Raw genomic sequence first — 17720 nt, 5'->3', positions numbered from 1 at the left:
GCCCAATCAATAGAGAGCCTAGCCCGAGAGACGAGTTCCCCAAACCGCTCATCTGTCTTCCGCTTCATTCATAGCTATCTCCTCTGTCCGCTTTGAGTTTTTAGGAAGCTAGGAGTGTTCTCAAAGGAGACAGAGTCAACAAGTATCGATCTTTCTTTCTTATGGACCTAAGCTTATAACTAGTAAGAGCCTTCATTACCTATCTTTCCCAACCTATGAGGATGTACAAAGCATGGATCCAACCTTATCCTTATGAGCTGCACGCTCTCTCTGGGCTTCTACTACTGTATGTGATTTCTTCTCACTATAGACTTGAGTATCTAAACCGGACAGACCTCCTAGTTACAAGGAAACAACCTATTTTTAGGCTTTAGCTGATAATGGGCCTCTTGCCTTCCAATCTATATTGTTGTTATAGAATGTAATTCTATAGTATCCATGACTTCAAATAAATGGTTTTCGACTTGCTTGAACTGCTAGAAAGCAGGGCTAATGGATTGAAGCCTTCGGACAAGATTTCTTCATAAATGAACAAACAAAGGAATGGATTCTCCACAACAGCCAAGAATCCGGGAATGGAATAGGTGTAATAGCCCCGCAGGGAAAGCCCCGCAGGGTGAGTCAAGTGAGGGTGGGGTTCCCGAGCGATAGAGGACTGACTAAAGTATACTAGTAATAGACTTTCTACTATTAGTCTTGAAAGCAAGGCACTTACCCACAGGTGTGGGGAAGTGACGATAGTAGCTGTTTCAGTCCTGTGGTAGGCCGTAGTACCTAAAAGCGTAGGGGGCAAAAGCTTCCCCACTCCCTTAGGTTGGAGGGAGTGCTTCACGGGTGTGGAGCACGACCGGGGCAGGGTTGTTAACTCTTTTGCTGCCGACGCTCAGGGACCCTATCAGTAGAGCTACAGGAATCGAAGAAGTTTAAGTCAATGCCGTAGAGAATATAAGAAGCAACTTGAGCTGCGAAAAAAGTATCCATAAAGGCTGCGCAGCTACGAAGGCAACCACTCTTGACGCCTTCGTTACTAATACCTTGAAAAGAAATCTGAGGAAAAGCAACAGTCTATAGTCTAAGATGATGTAGCTATCTCAAAGCCCTTAATGAATCTATTCAGCTAGGCCTTGGGAAGAAAGTTATCTTCAGTTATCCCAATACTTCTCGTCTTTCTGGCTGCTATCTTCCTAAACTGTAGGAGGAAGGGGAAGGGCTTTATGAACGTTACAGAATGAATGGTCAATGATAAATCACCTTGCCCTCCCTTTAGAGGAGTAAAAAAGGTAAAGCTCCGCACTAAAACGCTACCAAAGCTTCGGAGTTCTATTCCTTCTTGTGTCCAATCTCAAGGATAAATTCAACCTAACTCGCACTGCATGAAAGGACATAACCTAGTAATAGGTCATTAAGTTCTTCCTTTGATACTTATGCCATTAGATTGGAAAGAGTAAATTGTCCATCATCTTCGAAGGCCTAAATCCCCTGGGAGGAAATCGTATTAATGATATCATGATGCTACCTCTCCTTCATGTGCAGCCTCTTCTCAAGCAGCAGATTGCCCGAAGACAGACTGAAAGCCCTGTTTCAGCTGAGAGCATTGATTCCCCTGGTACCTCTCTTTTCTATCACAGCATTAGAGGAGTGAGCCCGCCCTTCATTCATCAGGTCTCAAAGTATAGATTGTATGATAGGTAGGTGGAAAAGCTACAACATCACCTTAGTTCCCTGCCGTCTTGTCTTTCTTGAGGAGCAAGAACATTATTTAGTTCTTTCTCACTTGATCTCATGTCTTTTCCCTTAGATTATGTATTTGTTATTATATTATAGAAGGCATTCTCTTTCTAGAAAAGTTGAAAATATTTAAAAAGGCAAAAGCCACTAGACGAGAGGGGCAAGCAGCGATAGCAGCTCGACCTTAGGCAGAGCCGCTCAAACAAAGATAGCTTCTTGATCCACGTATCTCATTGATTTAGCGATAGGGGCGGAATGCCAAGCCGCTCTAACACCATTCCATTGGGGAGTCCCATCCCAGCCTTAGCAGGGAACTTACTACAGAGCCAGACAGAGGACAGCACATATCATGAGAAAATTATCTAGATAGATAGGGCCCTAAGAACTTCATTCGTACTCTTGATGTAAATAGAGGACAGGACGCATGGCCAAAAGACTCTAATTTCCAGATGTCCACAAACACGTATTCGACAGCGCGACGAACATCCTTGGGATCCTCAAGGTGGATTCCGTTATTATACAGGATTTTTTCACTTCATCAATAATTCTATTTTCTTGTTGTTCGATATAGAGATTTTCCCGTTCTGTTTCCAAATAAAGAGGACTTTCTCTTTCTCGCTGCCAGGCTTCGTCTTCTTCTTGATAGGCCGGAAAAATGAAAACATTACTGAACTTTAGGGGTGGTCGACATTGCTTCTTTGCCTGGTTCGTACTTACTTGCGGAGCGAGCAAAAGCGTACTTTGGGGCCTGGCTCTGCAGTGCCTTATTTGATTGGTGGGGCAGGGTTTAGTCTTCTTTTTTCTTTTCCGAGAGATCGCTACTGCCCTGCCATAAGAGCATTGAGGCTGTCACAGGTCAACAACAAGGGGTTCGATTTCCGACTCCATACCCTTCTTTTGGCTGACGTGCCCCCCCTTTGTGTGCTTTCGCCCTCTCAACATTGCCGCCCTCAGATCTAAGGGAAGACAAGCATATAGTTTCCCTAAAAGAAGGGCCAGTCCATTTAAGCGCAAGATACTACCTAACGTTGGAGGACATAGACTGAGCAGTGTCTTCGGGGTTTATCGTAAATAAGGTAAGGTAAGATTGGTTTCAACTAGCATATGGGCACGGTTGAGCACCGAGTCCTTAGCAATGGACTGCCCAGTGTGTAGGTGAAAGACGGTCTCTCGCTGATTGTTCCGCCTGAACGGAGTGTCAGTGGTTCTGAAGAAGAAAAGGAAGAGATAAGTTACTCCTACTAGAAAGGGACCTATATAATTTCATACGCTATTACCATCTTAGGCAAAGACATATTTCCAAGAGTAGAGAGCATGATTTACGGCTACAACCTTAGATAATGATAATCTGAGGAGTCTATCTTATGCTATCGGATTCTCTAACCCTGCTTACTTACCTTCTAGCCTACGAAAAAGACCTGCTTATCGAACTGAACTTCAATGAGACTACGCACTTGTGGCACACACGCTATATCATCTCTTCATCCCGTAAAAAGGAAATGAGCCCATTGATTCACCTATCCCAACAGCAGAATTATTGTGAGGAAAGCCCAGGAGAGATCTTAGCCTGTAGGGTTATTCTTACCCTTGGCCTTCTTCTCCTCGTTTTCATTGGGTCACTGCACTAAAGCTAAGGATTTATTTTCTTAGTTACATGAGTTCGATCCCTTTCTTGTCCTCTTCAATCTTTGAAAGCTCAGCCAATCCGAGAGTTTGTTTAAGATAAGAGTCTTTCTATGGGAATAAAGAGAGGGTACTGATTTCTTTTGCACTTGTTTTCGGGCAATCGTACCTCTCCTTCCTTTAACAAGTAAGCTCTTTTCTCTATCCAGACTCTATCGAGTCAGTACTTCATGCCTTACAGTCGAGTAAGAAATTACCTTCCTTTATCAAGTAAGCATTATTATCTCCTTTGAATTCGTATGGTTGAAAGTTGCCGAGAATGGGTTAGAGCGGGTAACATAAGAAATTCCTGCGAAAGCTCCATCAATTAGATTGTCTTTGCGTTGGGGTTGAAAGCTCGCTCGGTTAATGGACTTGAACCCAGACAATGGACATGTCCCAACTTCCTTCCTATTAATTGAAAGTTGGTAACTTAGGCTGAATTCTCTTCGGACTCAGAATATGGTACCAAAGAGGAGGGTTCGCCCATAGTAGAAGAAAGTCTGCTACCGCCAACGAGTATGAAAAGGCCCTTTTCTTAGAGGGCTTGTCGCTCCTCCATCATATGCCTTCCTCGAAGACAAAGAGTTAGTTACTTAAAGCTTAGATTGTTGAATCGGAATCTGGTACCCAATCTTATATCGTGGAGAAAACCTCCCCCGCCACTGAGCCAGACGATGACGATGCGGTAGTTGATATAACGGGATCACTAGCTGATACCACTCATCTTGCTGATTCAGTAGTAAAAACTACTTATACCGTTGAATTACTTTCTTTATTAATGCAAGTCAGAGGGGACTACTTAGGAATCCTCAAACAAAATAGCACTCTTTCTATTTCTTGAGGCAAAATCCAATTCATCGAAAACGAGGGAACTTTCGTTAGTCAATATCCCAAACATAGGGCTTATGTGATACCTGTTGGATTAACAGCCTAGACCGAAGAAAATAACAAGTAAAGCAGGTCAGGTGTGAAACTTTTACGTCTAAGTAAGTGAAGTTGTGCTAACTGGTCCTATCCTAGATCCAACCGAGTTGGGAACGAGCTAAAGTGGATTGATCCGGTCGACGTGGCTAAGCTGAAAAAAGAAGGGAGCCCTATATATTCTATACTGTATTGATGGCTCATTTTGGCTCACTTCCTCGATATGGGATCGAAAATGTTAAGTACTCTAGAAATGTTTAGCCAAGTAGCAGCTAAGAAAGCATTCGCTTTTCGGCTGGAATCGAAGCTGCGGATAGATCAGCAGATAGGTTGCTGCGGATAATTTATCCGCTGTTGATCAAATTAATCGTCTTCAAGATCGTCTGAACTGTATACCTATTCCCTGGTCGCTGGTATATTGATTTACTAACAAGGCCTTCGTACCTCTCGCTCCTAGGACTAGCGGAACTAAGACCTGTGAAAGAAACTAGGAGATAAAGCCCTTGATATGACCTTACGGATTAACACAGAATCAATCTCTGACTTTCTTCCCCTTTGAAATCCATTCTTGCATCTGCTTTCCTTGTTAGCCTAGCTAGTCAACATCCGCTCTCTAGAAAGCACTTTCTAATTCGAATGGGCAAAGCCATTCCCTCCTTTGTTTGAGAGGGAGATTGGTAAGAGCCAGAACGCAAATAAGTAGGCTCTTGAGACAACTCGGGAAATCAAGGAATTTCGTTGACCAAGAATGGGAATTCGACGAAGATCAACAGCAAAGAAAGTGGAATGCAGCTTCGGGCTTAGCTTCGACCACTATAGCTACTATTGCTAGTGGTCTATTCTTTGATTGATGTGCTGCTTTCAATACGTCTTGAAGGACTAGCAGTTACAATGGTTTATGTAGCCAGACCCATTGACTATTCTACACGCTTAGCGAATGCCAGCATTGATTCATAATCAAACCTTTTGTCATCACTCTTTATTGGAGAATGGCCTATAGGGCAAAAGAGAAAGCCATTGGTCACTTCAGTCCTCTAACTGCAGACAGAGCATTACAAGCTAAAAGACTGATATAAAGTTAGCTTGACCTATGTCGCCTGAAGACTTAGGGGCTTGAGGAGATAATAGTTTAGTTTAGATTGTGTTACCAGGTCATACTTGGAAAGAGTATACCCAACGGTTTCTAACAAAGAATTTGCCTTCCGTCCGGCCTCCTTCTCCTGGCTCTACCACCTGGAATATGAACTAACACCCATCCGGTACCATCGAGCTAGGAGACCAACCAAACCAAGCATGGTGGTGAAGTACTCTCTTTTTCACTCCACTTCCCTTGGGGACAAGAATAAGCTCAAGAAAAGCATCCTTTCGAGGAACGTAGTCGCTTTAGCGGCTTGCTAGAACTTTTTTGAACTGAACTGCTTTAAAATGGCTTAGGCCCCAGCTTTCCCAAAATCAATGCTGGCTTGAAATAGTCCTCCTTTAAATGCTTGAAATACTCCTTTCTCCTTGCCAGTTGATAGAATTCTTCCTCCTTGCTTGCTAGCAACTCCAGAGGCTTAGATTTATTCTGCAACTGAAGGAGTTTAAGACTAGAAATAGATCTATAAAAGAAAGATAGGGGGACTTTTTATCTATCCTGGATGCCTTAAGCGTAAGATTTCTAAAGTTGCTTTCTCACTTGCCTAGCAGATGACTGTATCAGAGGTTACTTTATGATATTTATATGCAACCTAAGCAGCCACTTAGGATTCAGGAGCGGCAGCACTTCTCTATTTTACGATCTGATTTCGTCTATTGAAAATCGTCTTAAATCGTAGTTCCCCCTCACAGCTCGGGCATCCGCTAGTGTCCTCGGCACGCACCTTAATAGCTTAAAAAAAAGGAATTGAGAGAAGAAGATGAATGTGCAATGGAATTGCTATTGGATGGTTGTACTTTTACTGCTTCTTTTAGCTGCTCCGATATCGGCATCGGTAGCATTCACAGCTGAGTCGATTCTATCACTCTCACTTGCAGCCTAGTCTCTTCCTCAAAGAGGATTAATCTAGGAATGAAGGACGAGCGGATTCAATAGCTGAGAAAGGATGGCAAGACAGTCAATCAGAATCAGAAATAGCTGTCTTCCAATGATTCACTATTCTGAAAGAGAGGGCTGCGCTAAACCTTACGTAAAAACCAACCTTACCTTACGACTGCTACGGGTAGCTCTCAAGGGTGAAACTCAATCCCCTCACTACTTGCCCATATTGAGAAAGGAACCAGAGCTAATGATTGTAGATCCTCTACCGTAGTAGAATTCACACCAACTTACTCTAGACAAAGATAAGATAACGATTTGGCTATTATATATATTCAATTTAGATTGATTGACTCTATCAATTCCGGAACCCTCCAAAAAGAAAGAGATTCTACTTGAGCTATTCTCGTTCTAACGAATTCAAGCATTTCGACAATAGGAAGAAAAAAAGAGTTTGAAATTGTAAGAGGATGGAACCGAAAGACGGACAACGAATTGTTCCGAACCATACAAATGTAGACGAGTCGAACCTACAACAGAAAGACTCCAAAGCAATGAGACAAAGACTGAAGAAAAGGAAGAAAAGCCTTTCTCGAAACCGCTTCTTCATGACTGAAAAGGCTACTCAGAGCGAAGGGTTGGCTTTGGGCGTACGAGTGAAGCTCCAAGCAGGAATCGGCAGACTGCCTCTATCTAGATAGATTCTATGGATGCTGAGATGATTAGTCGAGTGAAAAGACGATGATTTGATAGTCGTTTCACTACGTTCAACTCGAACTTAGATACGTAGTGACTTGACTATACGTATCTTTTCCTTCAACTCATTCCTCTCCTTCTGTCTCTTTATTGGACCAAAGAGTGGCTCCCCTGCTCCCTTCTCTTATGGCGCAACTAGACCAGAACGAGCTAGCTGATAGAGCTCTTATGCCTACTTCTACAAGTACGGTATCAAATGGCATGGGACCTAAGTCACTCCGTTCTGGCCTAATTGTATTAGCTCTAGCCGTAGCGCTTTCTGTTATGATTCCAAGTCTTGCTCCCACTCGTGTTAGTTTCAATGCTTTTTGCTTTATACGTAAGTTTGGCTTGGCCCATTGGCTACGTCCCCCTTCGTATGGCTAATGAACTCCTCGCTTTAGTCCGTTCTTTTCCTTCTGGTCGAGAGTCGCCGTTCCCGCCGATCGGGAAAGGCATATCATAAAGGGACGTTCAACGTAATTCTATAAGAGCGTTACCAAAATCCGAGTCTTGGCAGTTCAAGTTAAAGTTTATTAGACTAGTACCACTAAGATGGCGGGGAAACTTACTTCCGAGAGAGATGGTAGTGAGGCAATGAATATTGTTAGTTCCAAGTCTTCGATGTCCCTCGGAGCATGAATTCTATTAAGCAAGAGTCAGAATGGGTACTAACCTAGTAGTAGAATTCTATTGATGATGAGCGGGCAAAAGCCCCCAGATCCCCCGGTTTGTGAGCCAGGTTCCCCCCTTCTTTTTTCTTGGCACGAGATGCCGTTACACCATACACGGTAGGAAAAAGCTTCTCGGTCATAGGGGAGTTCAGAAAGAATCTCGATGATGAAACATTTTTGTATTTCTACCACTGCCGAAAGCTCCTTCTTGTACGCTAGCACTTTGGTTCGGCTACCTTTTTCGTCGTGTTTGCCGATGGAACATCAAATAAAAAATTGATTGATCTCTTCGATTCATAGCTTGGCAAAAAACCTGAAATCCTACCTTCGATAAAGTGTTCACAAAGCAGAGTGAAAGGCACCCCATCGAGAGAGAGGGACCCGGCCCGGCCTCTTTTGTTGCTCTGGGTTAGCTCTTTTCTTTTGTAGCTCTAGTCAGTGTATAACTCCTATTAAGGAAGCGCGCAGCACTCCGCGATCTCAGGGCTTGGAAGACCCTTCGCCAAAGGGCGTCGTTGCTACTTTTTGCGTGACTACTGATAGTGATGACCCCGCTACCGAATACTGCTGAGACAAATGGGTCGAAGCAAGGGCGGTGAGGCATGGCCAGAGAGGTGGCGAAGTTCTTGTTGGTGATTCTCCCTTTGATTGAGGAACGCATTTGGAATGAAGTGATTGATCATTTCATTACTAGGCTATGAGAGCCTCATAGAGGAATCTAAAGTTGTCGTTTCTGTAACCCTCTACCTCGCCCCGGAAAGTCCCAAAACGGTCGAGTTGGCACTCTCGCATACGTATCTTGGAGAAGGGAGCAATCCTAGTTATTGGTGGGGGGTAAGGCAACGGGTGGGTCACTACTTCTGTTACTTGTTCGTTTTCCGTGAAATTATATGGGAATTTACTGAGAAGGCACTAATGGCCAAGCAATTGAAAGGAAGCCCTCGGCGTTTGAGAGGACCATGTAGTATTCAAAAGCAGTTTAATGAAAGAGTAGCTCTTAGGGTAAAGCTAGTAATAGTATTCTTATAACCCGAAGGCCAAGAGAATGGGGAAGACCTTTCCTAACCCAAGCGGAGGGACTTGCTTGTTCTTTCACGTATGCGCATAGAATCCCTTCCATTATGTTCTTACGGTAGTTGCCGTGTGATGGTTTTTAAGTAGTTTCAAATATTCTTCGCATCCCCAGAGAGATACATTGTAACTTGGTCGTCAAAAGGTGCTTTTTTGAAAGCCTTTGCTATGGTCTTTACAGGAGAATTTTTGATTCAATAAACTTTAAATGCTTGAAATACTCCTTTCTCCTTGCCAGTTGATAGAATTCTTCCTCCTTGCTTGCTAGCAACTCCAGAGGCTTAGATTTATTCTGCAACTGAAGGAGGACTAGAAATAGATCTATAAAAGAAAGATAGGGGGACTTTTTATCTATCCTGGATGCCTTAAGCGTAAGATTTCTAAAGTTGCTTTCTCACTTGCCTAGCAGATGACTGTATCAGAGGTTACTTTATGATATTTATATGCAACCTAAGCAGCCACTTAGGATTCAGGAGCGGCAGCACTTCTCTATTTTACGATCTGATTTCGTCTATTGAAAATCGTCTTAAATCGTAGTTCCCCCTCACAGCTCGGGCATCCGCTAGTGTCCTCGGCACGCACCTTAATAGCTTAAAAAAAAGGAATTGAGAGAAGAAGATGAATGTGCAATGGAATTGCTATTGGATGGTTGTACTTTTACTGCTTCTTTTAGCTGCTCCGATATCGGCATCGGTAGCATTCACAGCTGAGTCGATTCTATCACTCTCACTTGCAGCCTAGTCTCTTCCTCAAAGAGGATTAATCTAGGAATGAAGGACGAGCGGATTCAATAGCTGAGAAAGGATGGCAAGACAGTCAATCAGAATCAGAAATAGCTGTCTTCCGATGATTCACTATTCCGAAAGAGAGGGCTGCGCTAAACCTTACGTAAAAACCAACCTTACCTTACGACTGCTACGGGTAGCTCTCAAGGGTGAAACTCAATCCCCTCACTACTTGCCCATATTGAGAAAGGAACCAGAGCTAATGATTGTAGATCCTCTACCGTAGTAGAATTCACACCAACTTACTCTAGACAAAGATAAGATAACGATTTGGCTATTATATATATTCAATTTAGATTGATTGACTCTATCAATTCCGGAACCCTCCAAAAAGAAAGAGATTCTACTTGAGCTATTCTCGTTCTAACGAATTCAAGCATTTCGACAATAGGAAGAAAAAAAGAGTTTGAAATTGTAAGAGGATGGAACCGAAAGACGGACAACGAATTGTTCCGAACCATACAAATGCAGACGAGTCGAACCTACAACAGAAAGACTCCAAAGCAATGAGACAAAGACTGAAGAAAAGGAAGAAAAGCCTTTCTCGAAACCGCTTCTTCATGACTGAAAAGGCTACTCAGAGCGGCTTTGGGCGTACGAGTGAAGCTCCAAGCAGGAATCGGCAGACTGCCTCTATCTAGATAGATTCTATGGATGCTGAGATGATTAGTCGAGTGAAAAGACGATGATTTGATAGTCGTTTCACTACGTTCAACTCGAACTTAGATACGTAGTGACTTGACTATACGTATCTTTTCCTTCAACTCATTCCTCTCCTTCTGTCTCTTTATTGGACCAAAGAGTGGCTCCCCTGCTCCCTTCTCTTATGGCGCAACTAGACCAGAACGAGCTAGCTGATAGAGCTCTTATGCCTACTTCTACAAGTACGGTATCAAATGGCATGGGACCTAAGTCACTCCGTTCTGGCCTAATTGTATTAGCTCTAGCCGTAGCGCTTTCTGTTATGATTCCAAGTCTTGCTCCCACTCGTGTTAGTTTCAATGCTTTTTGCTTTATACGTAAGTTTGGCTTGGCCCATTGGCTACGTCCCCCTTCGTATGGCTAATGAACTCCTCGCTTTAGTCCGTTCTTTTCCTTCTGGTCGAGAGTCGCCGTTCCCGCCGATCGGGAAAGGCATATCATAAAGGGACGTTCAACGTAATTCTATAAGAGCGTTACCAAAATCCGAGTCTTGGCAGTTCAAGTTAAAGTTTATTAGACTAGTACCACTAAGATGGCGGGGAAACTTACTTCCGAGAGAGATGGTAGTGAGGCAATGAATATTGTTAGTTCCAAGTCTTCGATGTCCCTCGGAGCATGAATTCTATTAAGCAAGAGTCAGAATGGGTACTAACCTAGTAGTAGAATTCTATTGATGATGAGCGGGCAAAAGCCCCCAGATCCCCCGGTTTGTGAGCCAGGTTCCCCCCTTCTTTTTTCTTGGCACGAGATGCCGTTACACCATACACGGTAGGAAAAAGCTTCTCGGTCATAGGGGAGTTCAGAAAGAATCTCGATGATGAAACATTTTTGTATTTCTACCACTGCCGAAAGCTCCTTCTTGTACGCTAGCACTTTGGTTCGGCTACCTTTTTCGTCGTGTTTGCCGATGGAACATCAAATAAAAAATTGATTGATCTCTTCGATTCATAGCTTGGCAAAAAACCTGAAATCCTACCTTCGATAAAGTGTTCACAAAGCAGAGTGAAAGGCACCCCATCGAGAGAGAGGGACCCGGCCCGGCCTCTTTTGTTGCTCTGGGTTAGCTCTTTTCTTTTGTAGCTCTAGTCAGTGTATAACTCCTATTAAGGAAGCGCGCAGCACTCCGCGATCTCAGGGCTTGGAAGACCCTTCGCCAAAGGGCGTCGTTGCTACTTTTTGCGTGACTACTGATAGTGATGACCCCGCTACCGAATACTGCTGAGACAAATGGGTCGAAGCAAGGGCGGTGAGGCATGGCCAGAGAGGTGGCGAAGTTCTTGTTGGTGATTCTCCCTTTGATTGAGGAACGCATTTGGAATGAAGTGATTGATCATTTCATTACTAGGCTATGAGAGCCTCATAGAGGAATCTAAAGTTGTCGTTTCTGTAACCCTCTACCTCGCCCCGGAAAGTCCCAAAACGGTCGAGTTGGCACTCTCGCATACGTATCTTGGAGAAGGGAGCAATCCTAGTTATTGGTGAGGGGTAAGGCAACGGGTGGGTCACTACTTCTGTTACTTGTTCGTTTTCCGTGAAATTATATGGGAATTTACTGAGAAGGCACTAATGGCCAAGCAATTGAAAGGAAGCCCTCGGCGTTTGAGAGGACCATGTAGTATTCAAAAGCAGTTTAATGAAAGAGTAGCTCTTAGGGTAAAGCTAGTAATAGTATTCTTATAACCCGAGGGCCAAGAGAATGGGGAAGACCTTTCCTAACCCAAGCGGAGGGACTTGCTTGTTCTTTCACGTATGCGCATAGAATCCCTTCCATTATGTTCTTACGGTAGTTGCCGTGTGATGGTTTTTAAGTAGTTTCAAATATTCTTCGCATCCCCAGAGAGATACATTGTAACTTGGTCGTCAAAAGGTGCTTTTTTGAAAGCCTTTGCTATGGTCTTTCTAGTCGAGGTGAAAGCTTTCAAAGAGCTGAGTCGTACCCAAACTCTATCGAGTCAGCAAGTAAACTACCTCGCTGAACTAGCTTTAGACTAGGCTAATGAGTACGCAACTGAAGAGACAGCGCTAAGAGTGATGGCTTTTCTTTATATTGATTGAGACCTAGCCTCGGGGCACTTACTTTATTAGAGTAGGGAACCCGGTTCAAGCAGAGTGCAAGTGCCACGCTAATCCTAGTCCAAGCCAAAAAAAAGGCTACGCATGAAACTAAAAGCTACGCCTTTAAGCCACGCCATTATAGCAATCCTTGTGAACAGCTGGTTCACTGTAGGCTGTATTTTAGTTAGATGGGTCCGTTGGGATTCTATTATAAGTTCTTTTCTATTTGATTTTCTTTCTTCTCCCTTTGTTCTGTGAGAAACTTTCTCTAATTCACTCCATCCCTCATCTACTACTCGTGCGTACAATGATTTTTGTGGAGGATTGATAGCACTCAGTTCTCTTCCTTGAAAGTGGGTTGATACCTTGTTGTCGCTCTTCTCTCTTTCCTGTGCGCGCTACCTATAATAGAATAAGGAATTGACTTCTTTCTTTTGTGAAGCTGTCTCTTGTTTAGCGAAAGTCTTCTTTTGCTGTCTATGGATCTTTCTTCTCTTGCAAGAGCCGATTTGTTCACAGACGATTCTTTTCTTAAACTTACTTAGATTCGAGCTATGCCCTGAGTGAGGTATAAAGGTTTAAAACCGTTAGCAAGGCTAGGCTACTTCCCGCTACTGTTCTTGTTCGAGAACAATGGAAAGCCCGTATTATGTATGGTTATTTCGGAGGTAACTTAAAATCCTAAAGTGGCACGAACTTGCTTTTGTCTTCTATTCCTTCGACACCTTTCCATGGGGAATTGAATTACTAGTTTGGATAGGCGAGGCTGCTAGTCCAGCGCTTGTGAGGGTTCGGGGCTTTATTCACGGGATAGGCTATCAATTCGGTTCCGTAGTTCGAAACATTTCCTTTGCTGTAGCAAGGAAGTCAATTGTCCGAGGTAAACTAAACAGCTTCCTATATATCATCCAGCCTTATTCAAATAGGGGCAGCCATGTTCAAAAACACCATTCTCTATCCAAACCGGGAAGGAGGAGGACGAAGCTTTTCTTTTAGTGTAGTTGTACAAAGCGATACAATGCGAGAATCCGATTTGCCTTAGAAGAGGCGGAAATAAAGTTAGTTGTACTAGATGGAAGCCATTTCAAAGCCAATTCACAAGCAAGTGAGGAATGGTTTTGAGGGGCTTTATTTAGCTGTATGTTACGAAGCGTAGGATCTACCATTCAACAACTAGAGCGGTCCTCTCGGAAGGATGTTGACCCCGTCACTGATGCTCTTGGCTTTCGCGTGTCACTGATTTAGCTTCCTTCCGATTGGGTCAGTGTGAAGCATTGGCTTTCTGCCTTAAGCTCGCCTGTGAAGCTGGTGTTTAGTGGTGAGGCCTACTCTCCCAAGTCAGTTTCGAATCTGGATGACCTACTGTTTTGACTAGGTTACAGCTGGATCGGTTAGTTCTGGGATGATTGATGCCTTCCAGACATCCGCATTCCAGAAGTACAGCTTTTGTTGTGTGTGTTCTTATTCCTTCTTCGGATGGGGCTTTTTTCCCATATATTCCTTTAGTGGAAAATCTGAACATAGAGGAAAAAAAATGTGTAATCATTTGGTCTCATTTGAGAGGCAAATGATAAGGAAGGCCGCGCTTATGCTAAAGTAGTTAGACTATAACCTTGACGAAATAGATGTTAGGGCAGTCGTTTCGGCATTCATTGAGAATGTGGACCCATAAGTAAGGTAGGGCGCTTTGAGTCCGTTCTTTTGGGTATTATAGACCCTGGTATTCATTGAATTTCGAAACGATTGGGAGGATTCAATGAAAGAGAAAGAGTCAGCCTTCTTGGTAATTACCTAAGTAATTTAATGTGTATTGGTTGGTTTTTTGGTCATCTGAAGGAGAATACAATCAGGATTAATTACAGGCCATGGTGATCCTCGATCTCCACCATTGGCTTGACCTGAGGCATCGGGGACTCACCACAACCTCCATGCCCACCCGGAGCAGCACACGTTCCTTCCATCGTCTGATCTCCTCCTGAGACTTCTGATCCTCCTAGGATACTGTCGTAAGCCGCAGCCACAGGATTAATATATATATGTGGAAATGGCAAGTACACACTGTGCACCACGATCTTGACGTTGCGGATGACGTCCGGCACCTTAATCCTCATCGGCACCGGAGGTTGTGATAAGCAGCGGTTGGCCTCGTTCCAATGTCGGCAGAACAGTCCCCGCCGGAAGCTTCTCCAGATCCGCGATCCACAAGAAATGGTTTGGTTTGGCACAATGTGGAACCTGACGTTGCTGATATAAGAGTGAGAACCGGAGAAGATCGAAAGGTCGTCAACGGCGAAGACCGTCATATTGTTAAGAGTCACAAGCTCGGCGTACTTCACCTTTCTAGGGAGGGCTAGGATGCTGAAGCCATTGTTACGGAGCATGGCATCTCTGAGCATCAGGCGCATGATAGCAGGCTGCACCGAGCCGGAAGTATTAATATGTTGACCAGAACGATGATCTGGATGGAACGGGAACGAGAGCGAGGTCATCCTCTCCACGTCGCAAGAAAATGGAGCGATGAAAGCTTGAAGGCCATGAATAACCACCATGCCGTTGTGGAAGGTGTGAAGCTTGCTTCCAGTCCTTCAATGGCGCTCACTCTGGAAATGGCTGCCTCACTGCGTGGACTCCTACCATCGAAGCAAACTAGCCTGGCCCAACATGTAAACTTTCTCCATGAGATGGGCTTACCCTATGATTGCCGGCTTACAAAAAGAGGTAAAGATTGAAACATTCCTTATTTGGTTTGGCTTGCCTATCTCTTTGCCTTTCGATTTCTATCTTTCTCTCTGAATCAGAAAGCCTGCGCTTCGCTTCCCAAGATATTTAGGGAAAAGGGCCTTGTCGGCCACCGCTTGCTGACGACGGAACGCATCGTCAATGAACGTTGGACTTAGTTGGAAAGGTAGGTGTTCGGCATGTCCCTTGGTTGCGAACTTTTTTAGTAGGGCGGGTCGCTTTGGGGATCCCATTCCTCACGTTACCGTTGTCCCCATACTTCACCCTTTCAACACTTGTATACTTTTTCATTTCAATAGTAAGGCCTGCCCCTGTCTCCAACAAGTGTGTGATCCACTGATTCACTGAGTGACTCTTTCTTACCGCGGCAGTCCCTATCTCTTAAAGCCTTATCAGACTTCCGATCCATCCCTTGCCGATTGAAGAAAGCCTTAATTAATATGGTCTCAAACAAACAAAAGAAGCGAGAAATTTCTATCTTCTTAGTAAAGCGCGGCGCTAGCTGCAATCAAACTCAAGCGCAGACTAGAAAGGGCTTGGAAAGGCGCCGTCTCCCTTCTTACTGAGAGCAGAGCTAGTTGCTGTCATTCATACATTGTTCCAAGCCGGAAAGACTAATTACGGGGAAGCTTTCAAACGAAATACGCGGTCAAACAAACTAGAATACTATGAAGCGGTCTAACAAAAAAGTATAGATAACATAAGGGGATGGGAAGGCTAAAGACGGACTCGCCTCGCGTACGCTCTCATTTGATATAGGTGCAAGCGGTTAAGCGGTGAAAGAAAGGCGGGGAAACGGTCGAGTTTCTACGCCGGGGGAATTGAAGGAATTAGTTCCCGGTTCTCACCTCTCTCCCGACGGACATACCTTATCTAAGATATATAACAGTCGAGTGAGGCTTCTTTTGTCCCTCGCTCATTAAAACGAGTCAGCTTTCGCCCCTATACGCTTAGCTCTTTCACTTCGTACCTATCACTTTCAGCTCTCTCGAGGACCTTTAGTACCCTTTCCCCGAACCAGCAGCCTTTGCGCCAAGCAAGACCGCCCTTGTCCTTTCTCCATTCCGCCTCCTTCTTAGCTTTGTTCCAATAGAGTCTAAGGCAAAGCAAAAGTAAGTGGGTTCGTATGCCTACTTTACCTACTTGACGAAAGGGAACGAACTTAGTTTCGTTTCCGGGTTTATGGACTCCTTCCTTTTTCTTTTTTTTTATGTCGTGACGCTTTGGTTACCAGCAAACGCTTCCAAAGGCGACCCTCTCGAGTTTCCGGCTGTTTCCTAGATTGAAGTAGCCTTTCTTTTCAGGCGGATATAAGATTGGGTACCAGATTCCGATTCAACAATCTAAGCTTTAAGTAACTAACTCTTTGTCTTCGAGGAAGGCATATGATGGAGGAGCGACAAGCCCTCTAAGAAAAGGGCCTTTTCATACTCGTTGGCGGTAGCAGACTTTCTTCTACTATGGGCGAACCCTCCTCTTTGGTACCATATTCTGAGTCCGAAGAGAATTCAGCCTAAGTTACCAACTTTCAATTAATAGGAAGGAAGTTGGGACATGTCCATTGTCTGGGTTCAAGTCCATTAACCGAGCGAGCTTTCAACCCCAACGCAAAGACAATCTAATTGATGGAGCTTTCGTAGGAATTTCTTATGTTACCCGCTCTAACCCATTCTCGGCAACTTTCAACCATACGAATTCAAAGGAGATAATAATGCTTACTTGATAAAGGAAGGTAATTTATTACTCGACTGTAAGGCATGAAGTACTGACTCGATAGAGTCTGGATAGAGAAAAGAGCTTACTTGTTAAAGGAAGGAGAGGTACGATTGCCCGGAAACAAGTGCAAAAGAAATCAGTACCCTCTCTTTATTCCCATAGAAAGACTCTTATCTTAAACAAACTCTCGGATTGGCTGAGCTTTCAAAGATTGAAGAGGACAAGAAAGGGATCGAACTCATGTAACTAAGAAAATAAATCCTTAGCTTTAGTGCAGTGACCCAATGAAAACGAGGAGAAGAAGGCCAAGGGTAAGAATAACCCTACAGGCTAAGATCTCTCCTGGGCTTTCCTCACAATAATTCTGCTGTTGGGATAGGTGAATCAATGGGCTCATTTCCTTTTTACGGGATGAAGAGATGATATAGCGTGTGTGCCACAAGTGCGTAGTCTCATTGAAGTTCAATTCGATAAGCAGGTCTTTTTCGTAGGCTAGAAGGTAAGTAAGCAGGGTTAGAGAATCCGATAGCATAAGATAGACTCCTCAGATTATCATTATCTAAGGTTGTAGCCGTAAATCATGCTCTCTACTCTTGGAAATATGTCTTTGCCTAAGATGGTAATAGCGTATGAAATTATATAGGTCCCTTTCTAGTAGGAGTAACTTATCTCTTCCTTTTCTTCTTCAGAACCACTGACACTCCGTTCAGGCGGAACAATCAGCGAGAGACCGTCTTTCACCTACACACTGGGCAGTCCATTGCTAAGGACTCGGTGCTCAACCGTGCCCATATGCTAGTTGAAACCAATCTTACCTTACCTTATTTACGATAAACCCCGAAGACACTGCTCAGTCTATGTCCTCCAACGTTAGGTAGTATCTTGCGCTTAAATGGACTGGCCCTTCTTTTA

At 43.9% G+C, this 17720-nt stretch overlaps 1 protein-coding gene across 1 annotated transcript; it reads right to left on the bottom strand.

The window, feature by feature from the left end:
- Window positions 1–14209: 14209 nt before the first annotated feature.
- On the bottom strand, window positions 14210–14902 carry LOC107484125 (uncharacterized). The gene has a single exon (XM_016104741.1). It carries the CDS (start codon window positions 14900–14902, stop codon window positions 14210–14212), a length of 693 nt encoding a protein of 230 aa, XP_015960227.1.
- Between the last annotated feature and the right edge of the window lie 2818 nt (window positions 14903–17720).

This window comes from Arachis duranensis, chromosome 4 (assembly GCF_000817695.3).
Source record: "Arachis duranensis cultivar V14167 chromosome 4, aradu.V14167.gnm2.J7QH, whole genome shotgun sequence".
In the NCBI taxonomy this organism is placed as follows: Eukaryota; Viridiplantae; Streptophyta; class Magnoliopsida; order Fabales; family Fabaceae; genus Arachis; species Arachis duranensis.
Note: the sequence above shows the minus strand (reverse complement) of the source record. Positions and strands in the feature narration are given on the sequence as shown.

Excerpts from the sequence above, each read along its gene's own strand:
- LOC107484125 (XM_016104741.1), bottom strand. The coding sequence starts at position 14,902 with ATGGTGGTTATTCATGGCCTTCAAGCTTTCATCGCTCCATTTTCTTGC.